Source organism: Terrapene carolina, unplaced genomic scaffold, assembly GCF_002925995.2.
Source record: "Terrapene carolina triunguis isolate 2854851 unplaced genomic scaffold, T_m_triunguis-2.0 Scaffold93, whole genome shotgun sequence".
Taxonomy (NCBI): domain Eukaryota; kingdom Metazoa; phylum Chordata; order Testudines; family Emydidae; genus Terrapene; species Terrapene triunguis.
The window spans coordinates 4,590,750-4,610,042 of NW_020664444.1; the positions used below are offsets into that span (position 1 = coordinate 4,590,750).

Genomic DNA, 19,293 nt, shown 5'->3' on the forward strand with positions numbered 1-19,293 from the left:
CCTGCTGGCCTGGAACCCCAGTGCTTAGGCTTCCTGGAAGATTGGACACACAACACACTTCTCTCTATGTATCAGTGCTTAGATCCTATGACGATAATGGGTGCTGGAGAAAACTGGCCATGCTGAATGCTTTTGGCTCTGCCGTCCTCCCTCGGTATCGGTGGTGCTGCTGGTGGGGCAGAGACAGTTGTGTAGCTAAGGTTAGGAATTTACGCCTAGATTCTCTGAGGTAATTAGGTGCTTAACTGCAATTGATTTCAAAGGTCCTAAGTATTGTGGAAGATCTGGGCCCAAGTATTCTTGATGCCGATTTATTTCTGGCAAAGGGCGCTAGAGTCGAGACCCTAGAATCTGCCGTCCTATTCAGGGCCAGCAGCAGGGCCCACTTCCCACAGGGCCTGCCAATGCACCTCACTCCTCCCAACCGTGCGGCGCACCTAGAGGGGTTTTCCTGTCTCAGTGTCTAGCTCATCCTTAGCATTTCTGCTGAGGCTGCTGACAGAGAGAGCAAGATCCTGAGCTGGTGCATATCAGCCTGGCTCCATTGGAGCTACACCAATTTATATCCATGTGGTCCAAACTGGCTGTTTGAGATGAGGGCGTATAGCCACTAGGCCTTGGTCTGAGACCCACCACTTTGTTCCATGTGGGCTACTGAACGGCCGCCAGAAGGGGCCGGGGAAAGCATTGACTCACTCAGGTATTGTTTTAGAAGACATTTCCCTCTTGTAAGCCAGTTGGTATTTCAGGCTGTCTACTTCCTTCTTCCACTGTGGGAGGTCCCATTCATCCATGGTGGCAGGTCTTAGCGAACGTCCTTCTTAATGGGGAAGCAACCTGGGCTGAAAAACAAAGGCAAATTTGCGCTCGTTAACACTCCCAAAGCCCATTCCTCCTCAGGTGCGTTTGTTGTAGCTCGTTCCCTCTGGCTCTAGCCCTTCCTGGCTGAACACGTCAGTGCTGGACGGCCCTTGGAAATGAGCTTTCCTACAGGCATCTCTAGTTGCTGGAAAAGACCCTGCCCTGGCGTTCACAGATCAAGTGGCTTAGCGAGAACGCGTCAAGGCTTTCGGGGCAACCCGCCCCTTTGCCCGGGGCCTGTTGGGTGTAGTGGGCATGAGGGTTACCCGGTAATGGTGGCTCCACACGTAGCCCTGCCACAAGAGTTCAAACAAAATGAACTCACAACCTGGGGCTTAGGATCTGCTGATGCAGAATCCCCCCTTCGGCATATTCACCGTGCGTGCGCCACGGACTCGGGCTGTCGTCACCACTGGGGGTTGCAGATGGTCAGCGAGGTCATGCCAGGAAGCTGAGCTTTGGCTACCCTTCATCGTGGTCCCTGGCACTGATCCTCCCCCCCCCAAAATCTGCTCCTGCCATAGCCCTTAGATGTCCTTCCAGACCTTTACCAGGGGCTCATTGTTTGCAGCTCCTTCACTGCCACCCAGCCCCACCTCTCTAAACATGGGAGAAGGCCTTCGTAGCCCAGAGTCACACCATCGTTTGACAGCTGTTGCCCTTCGCTCTTCTTTCTACGATGCAACTGCATCGTACTAGGGGTCCCTCCCATGCAGCAAGGATGGCTGCTGCTCAATCTGAGGCTACCGCTAAGGAACTAGGTCGGGCTCGTGTGTTCATTTGAAAGTAATTCTCCCCTGCGTTGTTCCCCCTCCCCTCTGCAATTTGCATAGTGCATCATACGGCATTATCATTTGACTAACAAATCCTTTTGAGTGCGGCATGGGGCGGGGGAGCTGGCAGCTGTTCCTGACCGATGGAAATGAAGGATTTAGCCTTGATGTAAATATCTGCCTTTGAGGAGTGGTGTAACAGCGGGCTAAGCTCCAAAGTGGGTCGGACACATGGTACTTGCTAACCACAGCCCCTTTGTTCCGAATCCTGCCTTCCCTGTGTGAAACCAGGCCCGGATCCTGCGGACTGAGAATCTCCTGGCATTGTGTGTCTCATGGTCAGAGAAGATCCAAGTGTACTTATCTCAGACATTAGGACAACACTTACAAGCGGCATGTGACTATAAGCAGCCTGGGATTCAGATGGGGGAAGGCAAAGGGTTCATGAAGAGAGAGGCAACGAGTGCCTTCGAGGGGAGACAAACCAAACACAATTCTTACTGAATGAGCCTGGGGAAGGTTCCTTTTGGACACCTGGGAGAGACCCACCAATGTTCTGATTTAGGCAAGTCGCTGGTGCTACATATGCAGATACCTGCTAAGTCTGGATACGAGAGGGAAGACAAATTTTGTGTGAGGGGCTTTCAGACAGCTGGGGAGAGGCCCTGGGTCAGAGGAAAGAATGCTGGCTCAATCTCCGAGCCAAGATTGAGATTCCCTTGGCATAGGGCTAATCTGCCAGTGGACACAGAGGAGGTACAACCACCGGAGACAGCATAAGCCATTCTAACAACTGGCTGTTGGCAAATGCAGCTGAGCACAGCTTCCTATTGTCTAATCTCGAACAGGGCAGGTAGGCTGGAGGAAGGATAGTCCCATGGATGGGGGTAGGCCTGGGGCTTACGCCTAGTTCATCCACAGAGTTCCTGTGTCACTTTGGCCCAGGCCCTCACAGGTATTTGAACACCTCTCCCCCATTAATTTCAATGGGAGTGGGGGCTCTTAAATACCTTCCAGGATCTGGGTCCTTGTCTCTCAGGGGCCTGATTCCAACATAGAGGTGGAACCCATCGAGTTTGTTGCTATAAAACGTCGCGGGTTAGTTAGTTTGCTGTCTGCCTCACCTAGAGTTCTCCTGCTGCATCACAAGCCCCTGAGGCCCTTTTGAAGCCCCAAAGGGAACAAAGCATTGCTTTCCTGCAGCGCATGCAAGGGATCGTTCAGAGATTCCTCCTGGATCTAACAGGACGTTAAGGGCCAGATTCTGGTACCCTTAGCCTGAGTCACACATTACAAATAGCCTCACTGAAGTCAGTGGGACTTCTGATGGCGTAAGGTGCTATTCAGCACAAGGAAAGAGATCCGAATCTGGCCTACGGTTGCAAACGCTGGGCCAGACCCCCAGCTGCTGTCAGTCAGGCAAGCAACATTGACTTGAGTAGAGCTGCAGTAATTTACATCAACTGCGGATCTGGCCCATTGGTAGCACAATGAACAGAATGATCCGGTTTGTACCATTTTACTAAGCAGGGAGTCCCTTGGTGTGAAAGCTCTGAACCCCATCTCACAAGCCTGCCGCGGTGACATTTATATTAAATTGGGCACAGATTGAAAGGGGCATTTTTCTTACCTTGCCTTTTGGTACATTTCCATCCTCATGGATGGAAATATGTTGTGTGTGTGTGAAATTGATGTTTATCCATATTTACTGATAACAATCGAATCCTTCCAAGCCAATACCAAACAGCCACCAGAGGAGAACAACTTTGTCTAACGCCAGCCAAGCCTGAGTCCTAGCCGGTGAACTAAAGGTGAAAAGCGCCTTTACAAATACCAATTTCCTGAGTCATCTTGTTCACGCTCCCCCGCACCAGCTCCTTCCAAGTCCAGTTCCCATTTCTCCTTCCACCTCAAAATTAAAGGTTCCAGGAGCTGCTGGGGAATCTGGGATACCTGTAGAGGTACAATTTCAGGGGACTGAAGCCCAGCCTCCCTGTTCACAGGTGCAGTCTGTGCCTGCAGCAATGAACGCGCAGGCACCAAATGGACTATTTGCCCTTCTCCCTGCATTGGGTAGAGGTGCAAACCACCAGAGCTGCTCCTGCAATTCAATTCTAAATACAACCTTGCAGGTACAAAGTGCACCGGCCTGGGAAGACGCTGCCCTTCTCACAATCCAGCCCTTATTGTAAAAGTGTCTGTCCGCTGCCCACCTGCTATTGCATTTGTCTCCGCATCGCAATAGCAGCCCCACACCTACCTTTGCACAGGTCCTAGTCCGCCAAAGTCAGAGCTAAGCAGTGGCATAAATAACACAACAGCTTCTCATTTTATAGTGTGGGCTAGCAGGTTTTGTGCTTTGCATACGCTGCCAGAAGCATTAGCATTCAAATAAGTAACCGGGAGAACCAGGTCAGCTTTGATTGCGATTTAGATTCTCTGATGCCCTTAGGTGGAGTGTGGCATGTAACCACTTGGACACTCTAAACGCAGCGTGTTTGATGGCTGGGGAATACATTATCGGGGCTGAAAGGTTGTCAGAAGGGGGAGCAGGTGGGACGCAGTCCCTGAGTAAACAGACCAAGACAAATTTTGCCTTCACTAAGAAGTCATTGACCCTTGCACAACAGCGGGGGAGAAGGGCGGAGATCAGGCCCACTCCCAGGCAGCCAATGAGTTACTCCTGTTTTACACGGATGTAGGAGAGATCGGAGTCGGGGCCGTGGTTTGGTTTGGGGTCGAGATGCACTGAGGGTTCACTGCGGGCTGTTGCAGTTGGGTTCATAGGCTTGAGGGGGCCTGGCAGGATTGTCCCCCACTGAGCAGCGTAGTGATCTGTCTCAGGGCGATCCCTGCCACCTGAACAGCCAGCGCTGGTCAGGTTTCCAACAGCTACTGCCCCTTGCCAGCTAACACCACTAGACACGTGCTTAACGGTGGGCAGTGATAGACTGGAGAGGTTGAGAAGAGAATGGGAAGGACTGCGGAGAGGAAAAGAATTTAAAGGAGAGAGAGGAAGGGAAACAATCAGAAAGGGGGGAGAAGGAAGAAACATCAGAGCCGAAAGCCAAAGGAAATGTACACTGCAATGGCTGTCTCTGCTCTCATGCTGCAGCTGGCACCTCTAGCTCTTTGCAAAGAGGAGGACGGAAGTATTATCGTCCCTATTTCACAGCGGGGGAAACCGAGGCACGGAGCATTGACCTGGCCTAAGGTTACGCAGCAAGGCCATAACGGAGTCCAGTTGAGACCCTGGAAGTCCTGGCACCAAATACCACAATAAGTCCATGATAAGCAAAGTTGTTTCACGTCTGAGGAAGGGACCAGAAGACCCAACCACCTGACCTAAGATGCTAACTTTTCTTTGGGCCAGGCCCCTCTGGCTAAGACCTCAGCTTCAAGGGCTGGTTGTCCCCAGTGGGCCCTGCTGCACTTTGCTGTCAAACCGAGCTGTACTGGTCAATGGCGGGGGCAGGGTGGTACCCAGCTAGTTCGATCTAACCCTCGTCCTGGTGTGTCCCTCTGGGTGGGAAAGCAGCATGTAATGTAATGTAATGTAAAGAAACCATTCATGCTGCTAGAGCAGGAGGGCACTTGGGCAGCAAAGCCTCCAACGCCAGTTCCAATAAACCATTCGGGGGGGTCGCAGAGCTCACCCCCGGGCTAAGAGTCAGTACGCCAAAGCGCATTGGGATACAGGCACCTTAAAGGAGAGCGAGCCGCCGGCCTGCGAGGGGGTAGCGGGCAGGAGGGACTTCATCAGAGCGGGGTTTTGTAGGTGGTCAGACCCATCAGCTCCATTCTGCTCCTCCCCTAACCTGAGGCAGCCCTGGTGCTCAGTCATATTTGTCCATCTGCCTCTGGTCTGCTTCGAAACCCAGTCGCTTGTATGTGGCACTTGCCCCCAAAGACCTAAAGCAACCCGGCGCAGAAGCCACCGCCCTTGTCACACTGTTCAGCCCACCCCCTGCATTCTCTAGGGGGGGGCGGCCACGGCCTTTGGGGGGGGGGGTCGTCAGTCTTAACTGTGCTGCATGGATGCAGCAGCATGAGGTGTGCGCTCACCATGACACACACACACTCACTTTCTCCCCACGTCTAGCTGCCAGCTGACCCTGACCCCTCAACGCCACACACGCTCGCCCCCGTACAGCCAGAAGGCGAGCGCTGCCATCAACTTAGCCTCAGCGGCTCACTTACAATATTCGGCGGCTGTTTTGGCCCTGAGACTGACTTCCCTGCTGATGAGCCAGACAAGATGGGTGAGGTAACTGCTTTTATTGGACCAACTTCTGTGGGTGAGCAAGACAAGCTTTTGGGCATACACAGAGCTCTTCTCGCCGATCACGTTCATCTACCGTGACAGTAAACGCCAACAGTCCCCTCAAAAACATCCACCCGCCGCAGGGATCCCAACAGAGCATCATTGAGAGGCCGCACATGGCTAACTTTAACCACCCCCCATCCCCCAACAGAGCTTCCCCGGCTGAACGGTGCGAAGGCCCCTGCTTTTTAAAAAAAATGGCAACGCAGCGTGACCGAGACTGAGCCGCTAGCCCCAGACAGCAGCTGCAAAGGGCCGCTTGTGCGGGGCGATTCCCATCTCCCTAGACTTTTCACCACGCCGCAGCCGCAAGCTCCCCTCCGGTGCCAGCGAGCAGGCGACGTGTGTCGCTGCTGTTGTTACAAAGAGATGCCGGCAAATCAATAGCAAGGCATACAAGGCGGCTTTGATTTAATCTCTCATCCAGCTTCCCCTGGAGGGAGTAGGGGGGGGGAATAATTCCTCCCCCCATCTCCCCTCCCCTGCCAAAGCAGTTGTAGTGCCGCTTTTCAAATAAACACATCAAATCAGCCACCTACCTTGTAAGAAAATGTGTAACCGGGAGGGGAAAAAGTACAGGTCCCTCCTAAAGGCTGCGTCCTCCGCTGGCTGGGCGCGACTCAGTGGCCTTTTACCAGAATGGATCCAGCTAAAGCTCTCGTCCCTGTTAACAATCTCAAATCCTCAGTGTAATCTATTAATGTACAGCCAGGCCAGCTGCCTCAGACACAGTGCCGAGCGGGATAATGAGACCGTCTTTTCCCCACCCCACCCCACCCCAGAGGATTTGGCTGGCTAACGGTTTGGTACTGAGCTAAGCTGAACGCGAGCGAGCCTGTGTCCCTGGCGCCCGTGCTGATCACGCCAATGCCCTCTGTGCGGGATAACGGGGTCTGATGCTGATGCTGCTGGCTCATTAGTTCTTGACCAGGCTTTTTTCTACTGACAGCCGCTGAGAGTTACAGCTAATGTTTGGCTACCATAGTTACCTTTGCCTAAAGACTGGTGCCTTAATTGTGTCCCTAAGGGAGCAGGGAACCCAAGAGCTGCTCGCTAGAATAACACGGTGCACTACAGGCGTTACTGTATCACTCAGACACAGTGATCATCCCTCAGGCTTTGCTGGCTACGTTTGCACAAGATTTCCTGGTTAGTATTTGCTGAGTTATTAAACCAAAAAAATCTAGTCCCACTGCCGGCTTTTCCACTGTGCCCTTCACGCAACTGGTGCAAGAGTGGGCGTTCTGGTTCAGCACCAGGGCCAGGCTTATTGCTGGCACCTGCGTGGAGCCGAGCGGGCCACCTCGCCAGCAGAATGAAATGGCTACACTACATGTTTTAAATGTATTAAAATGAGACGCGGAGCAGTAACAGAAATGATGGCGGATTACAAATTTTTTAAAAATGTAAACCCCTCTGAAAATCCAGGTAGCTAAACGGCTAAGAATTAAAGTAACTAACACGGCCACTGTTTTAATTACCGTGAAACAAAAACTGAAATAATCCCACCCAGCTAAATGGAGCAGAGCAGTCGTGTAAGACGTGTGAAAGTCTGGTATTGATGCTCTAGGCCAGGGGGGGCCAACCTGAGCCGGAGAAGGAGCCGGAATTTACCAATGTACATTGCCAAAGAGCCACAGTAATACATCAGCAGCCCCCCATCAGTCCCCCCATCCCCCGCTCCCAGCGCCTCCCGCCCACTGCTCAGCGGTTTTGTGGCATGCAGGAGGCTCTGGGGGTGAGGGGGAGGAGTGAGGGCACGGCAGGCTCACGGGACGGGGTGGGAAGGGGTGGAGTGGGGGCAGGGCCTGTGGCAGAGCCAGGGGTTGAGCAGTGAGCACCCCCGCCCCCGGGACATTGGAAAGTTGGCACCTGTAGCTCCAGCCCCGAAGTCGGTGCCTAGACAAGGAGCCGCATATTAACTTCTGAAGAGCTGCATGTGGTTGTGGAGCCACTGGTTGGCCACCCCTGCACGATGGTCTAGAATAGACGCCTGGGATTCGAGACTTCTGGGTTCGATGCTGCGTGCTGGAAGAGAGTATGGGCTAGTAGCTAGAACTAGGGCGTCCTCTTTAACCCAGAGCAAGTCACTTCCCCTCGTCAGGTTCCCAGCTGTAAAACAGGGCTATTTACCAACCTTCCAGGGGTGTTACACGTCTTAATTCACTCAGGGGTTGGTTTGTTTGTTTACATGCTTGGAGCTTTTCGGGTGTAAGTTGCAGTAGAACCGATAATATTAATGACGTTGAAAGCCTGGGCTAAAAGCTGCTACACAAGGGCCCAGTATCCTATTACACTAGTTTCGTTCTTTCGCTCCCTTACCTTGCTGTGATGGTAGCCTCATTTCTAAAGACACCAGCTGAGCTCACGGGTGTATTTTTGGTTAGACTCAGTAGCGCTTTCCCAGTTACTGTCTGGTCCATGTCACCACTGTGGTCAGTAGCCAGGCCCAGGCAGTGAGCAAGCCAGCGTCTAGGAGCATATTAATGCGTTCAGTAGCATGCAGTTTAGCACATCTCTGCTGCATTAGACCCGCCAATTGCATTCAGCTGCAACACAACAGTGGTCATGAACCAAGCACAAAACACATCCCGGCACGTACACAGTCAGTACCCTACTTCTAGCACATCGTACAGACGGTAAGTGTATGCTTATGGTGAATTACCCCTTGGCTCAGCGGTTTGTATTATAGGCCAGCCTGGCAGCTACTGCTTCTTAGTAAGGTTGCCTGATACCACACCGTGTTTTCAGTTACTTATAACGTTGCCAAATTTTAGCTGTTTGGGCGGAAATGTTGCCATGCTGGCTGGGCGCCTGCCTCAGGCTGAATTGTTTTGCAAAAGTTCAGCCCAAATGGTCCAGCTGTTTCCAAGATGGAGGCGAGTGAAAAAACACATTGTTTTGACCCTGTTAAAAAAAAAAATCCTTTGAAAAGCTCTAGTGCACCGTGCCGTGGCACAAGGACTAGTTACTTGTAACTTAACAGCGCTTTGCGGCTAAACACAGAAGAGTCTGTCCAGGGCTGAGCAGGACTTTCCCGGCCTTTGCAGCACTGGGTGGCTGTGGACCAAGCCAGGGTTGGGCACCAAAGCTGAGAGCAGGGCCCGTGTCGCTGATGTGAACTGTGCTTCCCTCCGCTGACGCCCAGCGTGTTCAGGAGACAGCTGCCTGATTTGAACGCAGAGCCAGCCGGCGGGGGCCACGGGGCGGAATTCGATTGGAACAAGGAGCCTGGGGTGGGCTGCAGGGGGAGACTGGGCGTTTGCCGGGGGCGGGGGGGAGTGGCGATTGGGCAAGGAGACTGGCGACTGGGAATTGGGAGGCCAAGGAGTCATAGATTTTTTTAAGGTCGGGGAGGGGGCCACTAGATCAGTCAGTCTGAGCTCAAAGGTGACTGGGACTCGCTTGGCAAAGAGCCTGGGACAAAGAACCGGGTTGTGGGGGGTGGGGAGGCTGAGCGGGGGGAGGAGAGCCAGATTGGCTGAGGAGCTGGGAGGGGGAGAGCTTGGCTATTGCTTATGCAGTGGAGGCAGGCGTAACACTTGCCCTGCCCAACCCCTTTGCAGTGAACCAACATGTGCACTACCCCAGCTGGCCAAGCCGTGACTGAGGACTGGTCTAGCATTATACTGCTCGATGGTATGGGCCATGCTTTGTGTTACTCCGTTCCAGGCCAAGCATTTTAGTTCAAGGTGGAGCCGGCCGAAATCAGCGGGGCCTTGAGCGCAGCAAGCTGACGGATCAGCGGCAGGGCTGGCTGGAGGAGATGGCAGAGGAGGAGACTAAGCGCTCCCAATGCTCCAGAGTTACATTTTCGTTGAGAACCAGTCGCTGGGCACTGGATTGGGTGTCAGGACACCTGGGTTCCATGCTGGGTGACCTTGGGCAAGGCCCTTCTGGCTCAGTGTTTCTGTTTCCCCTTTGTCCGGCCTGGCTCTTGCTACGTGTTTGCCCAGCATGTCCCACAACAGAGTCTCCATCTTGGCAGTGCTGGAATGTGGCTGGTGGTGTGCTCGTTGCAGGGCCGGCTCCAGGCACCAGCCCACCAAGCATGTGCTTGGGGCGGTGCCTGGAGGGGGGCGGCACGGCGGGGCCCCGGCAGGGCTCGCAGCTCTCCCCCCGGCGCTCTGGCCAGTCGGGGAGAGCGGGCCCCGGCCGGGCTCTCCGCCCTGCTCCCGGCGCTCTGGCCGCCGGGGGCTCTCCACCCTCCCCCCAGCGCTCCGGCCGGTCAGGGATTGCGGGCCCGTGGCTGGGCTCGGCGCCCTCCCCTGCCGCAATGGGTGGGGGGGGGGGGGCGGCGGCGGGTGGCTTTTTTGCCTAGGGCGGCAAAAAAGCCAGAGCCGGCCCTGGCTCGTTGTCGCCTGTGAGCAGTTGCCGGCTGTCACACTTTCACATGCTCCCGTCTCTGGCCTCTTCTCTAACTGCCCGCTCTTCAACCTGGCCACTAGGTGGCGCTATCAAGCTTTGGCGTCTTTGCGCAGCGACGATGCCACATGGACACAGCTGGGTTCCAGTTTTACCAGCCCTGCACAAAGCTGCATAGGTGGCCGAGCGACACCGCTGCTTCGTTAGGGTCTGGGGGTGTCTGCAATGGAAGGTGGGGAGACCCACTCGGACGCTCCCAAACTATTTAAAGGGATACCACCCACTTCCTATACACTACATTAGCCCTCTATTGCCATGTCGGCTGAGGTGCCAGATCAGTCACATCACAGTGTTCACAACATTTGGCACTAAGGCGCCCCCCTCTCCCCCCCGCTTTTGCCGGACATGTGGGGAGAAGCTGAGAAGCGATGCCAAGGACAATGGGCCATGGAGACAGCACTAGTTCAGGTGACCCCCCCCAGGTCAGTGCCGCGCCATGTAGGCAGGAGAGTGGGGTGCTACAGGCCTTCTGCGGGTGCCTGTGCCGGAGTGAAGCAGAGCCCGCGCACCAGACTGGCCCCTTTCACGAGCAACGCGTCTGCACAAACCCATGAAAAAGCGGCACTAAAATTAGTAAGGGCTCAATGCAGAGGTAAAGGAAGGCAAGACGTTAACCCATGTGCTGCTGTTTCAACAGAGAGCGCGTGTAAGAGAGGGACGCTACACACACATGCTGGTAATGTGAGTCAGCATGCATAGGGACAGGACAGAGAGAGAGAGAGAGAGTGAGAGTGTGTGTGCGCACTATGCTATTAATGGCTCTTGACCGTTCTCCAGCAGCCCGTGCTTTCTCGTCAAGGGCAATACATTTCCCGCTCCAAATCAATATGGGCGCCAGGGTAGTTGCTGTTGGCAGGTACTATACGTCTGTTATTGACAAAGTCCTTTGCGGGCTCCATCCTCTGCATGTCAAATCAAAAGAACTTTAGGTAAGTTCCTGGGGAGTCGCTGCTCATTTGACCAGTGCAGGCTCAGCTGATGGGAACCAAAGTCTGCCTACAACCTGCAGTACGAGCTGTGTTTTTATAGGCAGCAAAACTGTGGCTCAGCTCTCAGAAAAACCAGGCTACACGCCTTAGACTGGTTCAGTTTGGCGTTGATGGTCAATGCACACAATGAAAGGGGAGCAGAGAGGGGCTAGCAAGCCTGCTGCTGTAAGAACTAAAGCCAGCAGGGGTCACTCTACTTGATTAGATTAATGGAGATATCCTGTCTCCTAGAACTGGAAGGGACCTTGAAAGATCATCAAGTCCAGCCCCCTTGCCTTCACTAGCAGGACCAAGTACTGATTTTGCCCCAAGTCCAGCCCCCTTGCCTTCACTAGCAGGACCAAGTACTGATTTTGCCCCAGATCCCTAAATGGTCCCCTCAAGGATTGAACTCACAACCCTGGGTTTAGCAGGCCAATGCTCAAACCACTGAGCTATCCCTCCCCACAATTATATTGAATTATATTGGCCTGGCAAGTCAGGCTTGTGCTGCTGCTGGGAGGACTGGGGCTTCTCAGGTGCGGGCTGGCTGGAAAAGATGGGGGTTTCTTGCTCCGTCATGGGGCTCAGGCTGTGTTATCACCCTGCCTCTCACTACCCACACAATGCTCACTGTGCTGTTTTCTCTGGCCTAACAGTGACACCTCCTGCTGCAATCTCTGCATAAGGTTCTCAGTCTGGTTGCTGCTCAGCATCCCGAACTTAATTCCCAAGAACATTTTCGCTGGACATCCTGACTTTTTTTTAAATTGATGTTCAAAATTTCCACATAAAGTTTAAGAGAAACGATGACGTTCAGAAACAGCTGGCCCGTGCCTCACTTGGGCCGTTCTTTTCATGACAACAGCGGGGAAGGCACCACATGCACGATCTTTGCTGGGGCAGAAATGGAGTCCAAAAGGGACAATATTGGGCCAATCTGTGCTGCTCATTGGATGCTCCTTCCCGGCCATAGCATCTGTCTCTTTGGGCACCATGTCCCCTGTTAAAAGTATTCCAGGGACTTGAAAAATAATAAAGGACTTGTATGCTGACTAAGGGAGTAATTCACCAGCGAGCAGGGAAGGAGAATTCCACTGCAGTCCAGGGACAATAGCCAAGCCACCACCCATGCTCTTCTAGACCAATCAATTTATCAATATCACAGCACTAGGGCAAACTCTCATTAGTGACCTGGAGGGCATGACACTGCTGTTAGCAGCTTAACCCTTTCCTAGGCATCACAAATATCATGACAGTTGGTTTCAGCTTTTTAACTTCTATCCATTTTATAAGGCCATCAGGGCTTGCCTTACAGGACCATCTTCTAGGCTCTGCTAGTCCCAAGTCCTTTCTTGCTCTCGTTTTGATGAGGCACTTTTTTTCTGAGAGCCAGCCTGGAGCGCCAGTGCTTCTGACGGGGGTGCAATGTTGGGGGGAGAGGGCAAGGGGCCCAGGCTCGCCTGGCCAGCTCTGAGGGAAGACCCAGAAGCCTGCATCATCTCTTCTGGCCGTGCCTGACATGGCAGCCCTGCAGCCGGGGACCCACTGCCCACTCAGGAGGTTACAGGCGGGAGCTCGGGGCTGGGGAAATGTTGGGGCCTCCCCTTCCCAGCCTGCAGCACTGGCAGGGGCTTCCCCATATGCAGGGCATGCAGGTGCCCCAGCCTGTTACCTTCTGTGCGAGAGGCCGGCTCGTGCTGCTGTCTCAGGCATGGCCGGGATGGGAGGTGGCGGCTGCCGGATCTCCGCTCAGAGCCAGCCAAGGGAGGGGGACTAGGCTCCCCACTTCATTGCACCCTCATCCCCCCATGAGCAGTACCGTAGGCCCTTTACCTTGTCACAGGCCTGGCGGGAGGATAGGGACCCCTGCTGCCCACGAGTCAGTCAACCCAGCCTAGTGGCCGCAGGGCACCAACGGAGGAGCTCCAGCACCTCTTTCTTTGGGGCACTAGCACCTGGCTGCTGCTACCCATCGCCTCGCAGCTGAACACCTGCCAAGTAAAAACAATAGCAACAGCCCCAGTGGAAGCCACGTTCTTTGTAGCCAACGCGGCGCCTCCGGTGCTTTTCCCTTTTCAGGGTAGAAACTCTCAGGGAGCAGGGGTGAGTTTCGTTAGTTAGTTAGTTGGTTGATTTGTTTATTTCCGGGGGGCGGGGTTTGAGGGGGCCTCACTAGACCTACATAATTAAGCAATGCTTTCTCTTAACGAGAGCGGATTCATTTCTATTGGGACACCAACACTGGGCTTTTCTTTCGGACTCTAAATCCATGATGGGCTCCTATTTAGCAGCCTCTTGGGGTTCCTCCCTCTCTATGGTGCGCTGCGTTTTCTAAACACCACCACATGTCGCTTAAAGAGGTCAGCGAGACGGGATTCAGAAATACCAGCTTACTGAGCCGTTGACATCAATCATAAGCTCCTCGTGCCACCTCTCCCAACAGTTCTGGGACGGGATTGGGGGTTTAAGGACAAAATGACGCTGAACGTGGGTTATTGGATTTTCTTGGCTTTTCAGACATCTGACTGTAGTGACAGCTAAATAGGGCTACGCGCATCTGCAGCAGAGCCCAGAAAGCCCCCTTAGGGAAGAGCTTTGTTATGGATGACGTCATTCACTTTGGACTTGCCTGGGGCGCTGGCTCTGTTTAACCTCGCACTTAGGAGCAACTGGGAATCAAGGGTCCTGCAGCATCTCCTCCGACAGGTTTCCCAGCAAGTTCAATGGGGGGGCATGGGGGGGGGCTGACAGCACGGGAAGTTCAGCTTTTCTGGGTAGATTTTCCAGAGAAGCAGCAGGGGCCACTGGACAGGAACTCAGGAGTCATGGGCCCTGGGCCCGGCTCTGACCCAGGCCTGTTAGCTGACTTGGGGGCAAGTCACTTCACGTCTTTGCTCCTCTGTTTCTCCCATCTGTAAAATGAAGCTAATGCTGCCGCCCGCCTCTGCAAAGCACGTTGAGCTGGATGGCTGAAAACGGCCATGCGGCAGCTGAGCGTTAATACATCACAGCATCCGTTGCGCTGTACCTTGAATCAAGACTGGTACGCAGTGAAACTTCAGCTTCCCATCAGACTGAACAGCCCTCCCTTGGGGTACTTTGGAGGAGCATCCGTCCCTTTCTTTAGCATCATGCACAACGGCCACGCATCTGTTGGCCTGGCCCTAGCACACGGATCTGGCCCCCTGCTCACATTGAAATATCAGCCGGGCCAAATTCTTCAGCTGGTCGAAAAAGTCAGTTTTACAGAGGAATATCCCCAGCTGGGGTGGGCGTCACCCCAGCAAACGCTTCTGGGCCAGGCCTGGCAGATTGCAGGCCCAGTTTTATAGATTAGGGAATTAGGAACTCCTGAAGTTTTGCAATATCAATGATTGTAGGCCATCTGTTCATCTGGCAGCCAGCAACGAGCTGCTGGTTAGTTGCTTAGTCCAATTTATTAAAAATGATTTTTGTGGCAGGCAGCTGGAAGAAAGAGACTGGTGTGTGCCCCTAGTTCATTGAGAGAGAGTTTAACTAACACCACAATAACTGACAGGAAATGTATTAGGGTTACAGTGCTGCCCCCACAGCCTCCCTGTGATTAGAGCCCTTTTGGGCGAGGCGCTGTACCGAATGAGGCAGGCCCGTCCCTGAAAAGCTCACAGCCTACCTAGAGAAGGCAGAGAGAAATGAGAGATTATCATTTTACACTGGGGGAACTGAGGACCAGATTGAGTGACTTCCCCACAGTTGGTGGGCCCAGGTATTCCCTGGCAGAGCTGGGAAATGACCCAGATCACTTGAATCCCAGCCCAATGCCTTCATCCATCCTTCACTCACTGTCCAATTTTAAAGCTTCGATTTTGAAGTTCCCATGCAGTCCAGATTCAGAGTCCCTTCTCCATCCCATCTTCTGAACCCAGCCTTGATAACCAGCCAGGTAAGGAACTATCCCCACACTGCACCTGTGGAGGATAGCAGCTCCTGCAAACTGTCACAACTGCACCTGTCCAATGCTTGAATTTGTTCATTCATTAGCCCAGTGAATGGCAGCATGAAATATGAATATGATGTTCCTTCTACTGGAGAGTTGGGCACGCTTAACCACGAGTTTGGAGGTGAATACACGTGCACTTCAATCTAGATATTGCCAATGTGTTTAGCGACTTATTACCTAGATGCCATCTCAACACCAGCTACCTGCCCGGAATTTTCATGTCACGTGTTGCAGTAACGCATTGGAGCTACTTAGAACTTTCCAGCCGACGGGCAATTCTTCCACCGAAGCCATGATGGGGGCTGCAACCACAGGCTCTTGCCTGAAAACTACAGAGCCCTCTGACAGTTCGCTCCATCTGGAAAATAGTAAGTGACCTCCCCAATGCAGGACCTGTGAAATGTGTTGCATCCAGTGGAAACCAAATGCGCTACCGCTGCACTTAGATGCCTATTCGATAGCCACCAAAACACACCCAACCAAAGCCAGAAAAGCTCATTACACTGCAGCCCTTGGAAGTACTGAAATATGGAGCTTCTAGAAGACTACATCTATTATGCTCCAACCGATTTACTGCTCTAGCCGCTGATCTACTCACCTTCCTTAATGCCTCATGCAGCATGATGGAGTTATTTTTGTTGGGGCTTTGATCTAATGTCAGATCTGACCCTTCTCTCAGTGAAGTCCCTGGTGTTTTTGCCATTAGCATCGGTGGCTGCAGGATCAGGGCTGTAAACTGTAAGGGCCAAAGACCTCCAATGTTTGGAGCCTAGAGACGAAGGCAGGGACATAGGTGCATGCTGTAGGACACCGATCACATTGTCATTCACCGACTTCTGTCTTATTTTGCAATCTCACCACTATGTTTGGGGGACATGGTGGGGCAGGGTATATCTTTGACTGGGAACTGAGTTGGTTGCATGCGGGCTGCTGGCCTCAGCATTCTCTGTCTTTGTAAATCCTCTCCTACACTCACTGAGCCAGAGAACCTTGAGGCCAGCAAGGTGAAGTGGCCTGTTCACAACATAGCATGCCATGTGAGGACAACGGCATCGCAGCAGAAATGAGCCCACCCAGCTCCCCACAAAAAACCCACAGAGCAAGCACAGCCTCATTAGGCAGAGGTCACCCAAAACATTGATGGTGCCCTCAGCAGGCGGCTAATTATGGATCTCTTTTGAATGGTGTTTTAGCTAATTTAGCTTTCTGGTGCATGCTCAGAAGGGATAATCTCATTTAGCAGGTTAATTAGTGTCCTCTGTAGAAATAGTTTATCAGTGACTGTCCTATCCTGCTCAGCAGAGACAGTTTAAAGATATAGTATTGAAGGTCTGGACTCCAGGAAAAGCCAAAGAGACTTTCAGTGTTGACTGTATATGGCACCACATCTTGCTCTTATTTTGATTGGGTAGTTGACTGCCCATTGAAAGTCTTAGAATATGAACATACGCAGAGATTTCCAAAGTTGGCAAGGTTGGGGGGAGGGGTAGATACCTAATCTATATTTGAGTGAATAGGAATTTGGTGGCCAGAAGCAGGTTGCTTTGCAAATCTCAGCTTTAATCTCAAAACCGAACGTTTCAAAACTTGCGTTAGTAGTAATGAATAGCTGTATAGCAGCAGGGCTGAAAGGTCCTGTTGGGGCTTAGGCCCCCATTGTGTCAGGTGCTGTACATACACACACAAACCCTGCCCCGAAAGCTCCTGCTCTAATTAGAAACACAAAGCAAAGAGTGAAAGTAAACAATAAGTGGGGCTGGGGAAGTGAGGATGAGGGCAATGGGAATAAAAACCATGATTACGTTTTCCCCCCACACTCGCAATCAGACTGTAGCACTCACTGTCACAGGAAATAATTGAGATTAAAAACTTAGCAGGATTCCAAGAGGGACTGGACATTTAGATGGATAAAAAGCGTATCCAGCATTACAATAGTTACTACTACAATTTTTGGGGGGGAAGGGATATGCCACCTTGTGTTTCACGTTTAAGGTAATCTCTAATATTAGGGTTTAGATGAGATCTTCAGATGAGATCTCCATAGGGGGCAAATTAGCCTAAGTCTGCCTATTGCAGGGTTTATTGCACCCACCTATCAAGCATCTGATGCTGGCCACTGTCCGAGACAGGATACTGGACTAGCCGGACTCAGTGTTTGCTAGTCTGGCAATATCTGTTCATAACTAGATTGTTCTGACATTTCTGTATCAGTTGATAACCTCATCCTCCAGGATGCAATCAAGAATTAAAATATACAAGTGGATAATTTAGGAGCCGTATAATATCAGGGAGCATTGATCATGCAAGATTAGCAGCAAGGACTGGTGAAATCATTTTCCTAATGGGTCTAAAATGAGCTGGAAATAAGCAGCCACAAACGCTATGTGAAAAACATGGCATAAAATATATGGCATATGGCAAATCTTTTAGCTTTCCCCCTTCGAAAGGCTTACAGAGCACCTGCAATGCTGCCACTGGCGTAGGAGTCCAACTCCTGGTAACCAACATCTCCACCCTCCTCAAGCCAAGGTCATAGAGTGCCAGGATTAGATATTATTTTATTAGCAACCTTAACTCAAGTCCTGGAGCCTCACACTGACTCTACTTTAAAGACAACTGAAGAACCTTGTGAAGTATCTTCCTTTTTAATCTCTCTTTGCAAACTGGCTTGATGCTGCTACAAAGTCAGGAGCAACGTCAAGTGACATAGCGAAGCTGTTGAGCACGAGTGAGCAGTCCATTGCTACGGAAGTCAACAAGAGTTGAGACTATTCAGTCTTACAGGATCAGGCCCAGGTTGTAACTGACCTGAGGGATGGACGCAGCAGCTCTTCTCTTGCACAGACTAGATTGTTTTTGGAGAAGGAGAAGTTACACAGAGTGTTAGTATCTTACGTTCCAACTATGGACAAGACCTGATTTCAACCCTGGGATAGCTACAGCGGTGCAAACCCTTAAGGTAGGCAGACAAAGCCATAATTTCAACCGCCCCATTCCAAGCAGTGGTAAACACTCATGTTGGAAATGGGGCTTGGCGTAGCTGTGCTTGTAGTTTGCAGGTGGTTACACCAAGGTTTAGAATTGGGGCTAATTCCAAGTGAAGACAAAACTTTAGCCTCCTAGCACCCATTTGCCAAGCTGCAAAAGGGATAGAATAGAGGTCATATGGTCCAGGGGCCAAGGCATGTGTCTTCTATACCTGCCTTTGACACTGATCTGCTGTGACATCCTGGGAGGAGGACTTCCTCCTCTGTGCTTTAGTTTCCTACTCCCAGCTCCGGTGTGTGTCTTGTAATATCTTTAGGGCAGGGACTGAGTTTTACTAAACCTGCCATACAGCACTTAGCCCAACAGGGGCTCTGCTCCTGGGAAAAAGAATCCCTGGCTCTTAATACAGTGCTGCTCACGGACAGATGTCAAAGTGCTTTGTCAAAGGCGGTCAGTAGCATTGTCCCCCTTTTACAGATGCAAATAATACCTCATTCAGTGGGGCTATGAGGATCAATTGATGCTTGTTAAGTGCTCAAAGATCCTTGGATGAAAGGTGCTGTCTAAATACAAATCAGTATTATCCACACAGAATTTTGTTTCTTTCACACTCCAGCTCCTACCCCCAACATCAAACAGCATCAACACCTGTTAGTAGTTTTTAGGATATACACTATAGTAGGCAAACATTGTTCCCCCACACCCATCTTCAGAAATTTAAAGACAGCAGTTACTGTGGCTAATCACAATCTCCTGTTAGGTTAGGAACAGTGTATTTTGATCCTTTGACCATACTTTTGTTCCCACATTATCTCCCCTCCTGGACACCAAGAGTAGCTGGAAATAACCTTAAATCTGATTTGATTGAGGTCAAGAAGGTATCCCCTAAGGTTGTCTTTAAGGCTGTCTTCTCATGACCTTTCTAATTCTTTGGAACAGTGTACAGCTCATTTCTCTGCTGAAGGCATCATG

The 19,293-nt window shown here is 51.9% G+C and overlaps 1 protein-coding gene across 1 annotated transcript in view; it reads right to left on the minus strand.

Annotated features, from left to right (window-relative positions):
- The window catches only part of GNG13 (G protein subunit gamma 13), an 8,162-nt gene extending 1,497 nt beyond the window's left edge, over positions 1-6,665 (minus strand). Inside the window, exons 1-2 of the mRNA XM_024212476.2 lie at positions 6,498-6,665; positions 697-842 (exon numbers count right to left, since the gene is read on the minus strand). Of these exons, the coding sequence (XP_024068244.1) occupies positions 697-794 (98 nt within the window). The 5' untranslated portion in view covers positions 795-842; positions 6,498-6,665. The remainder of the gene's footprint in view (positions 1-696; positions 843-6,497) is intronic.
- Positions 6,666-19,293: the final 12,628 nt, after the last annotated feature.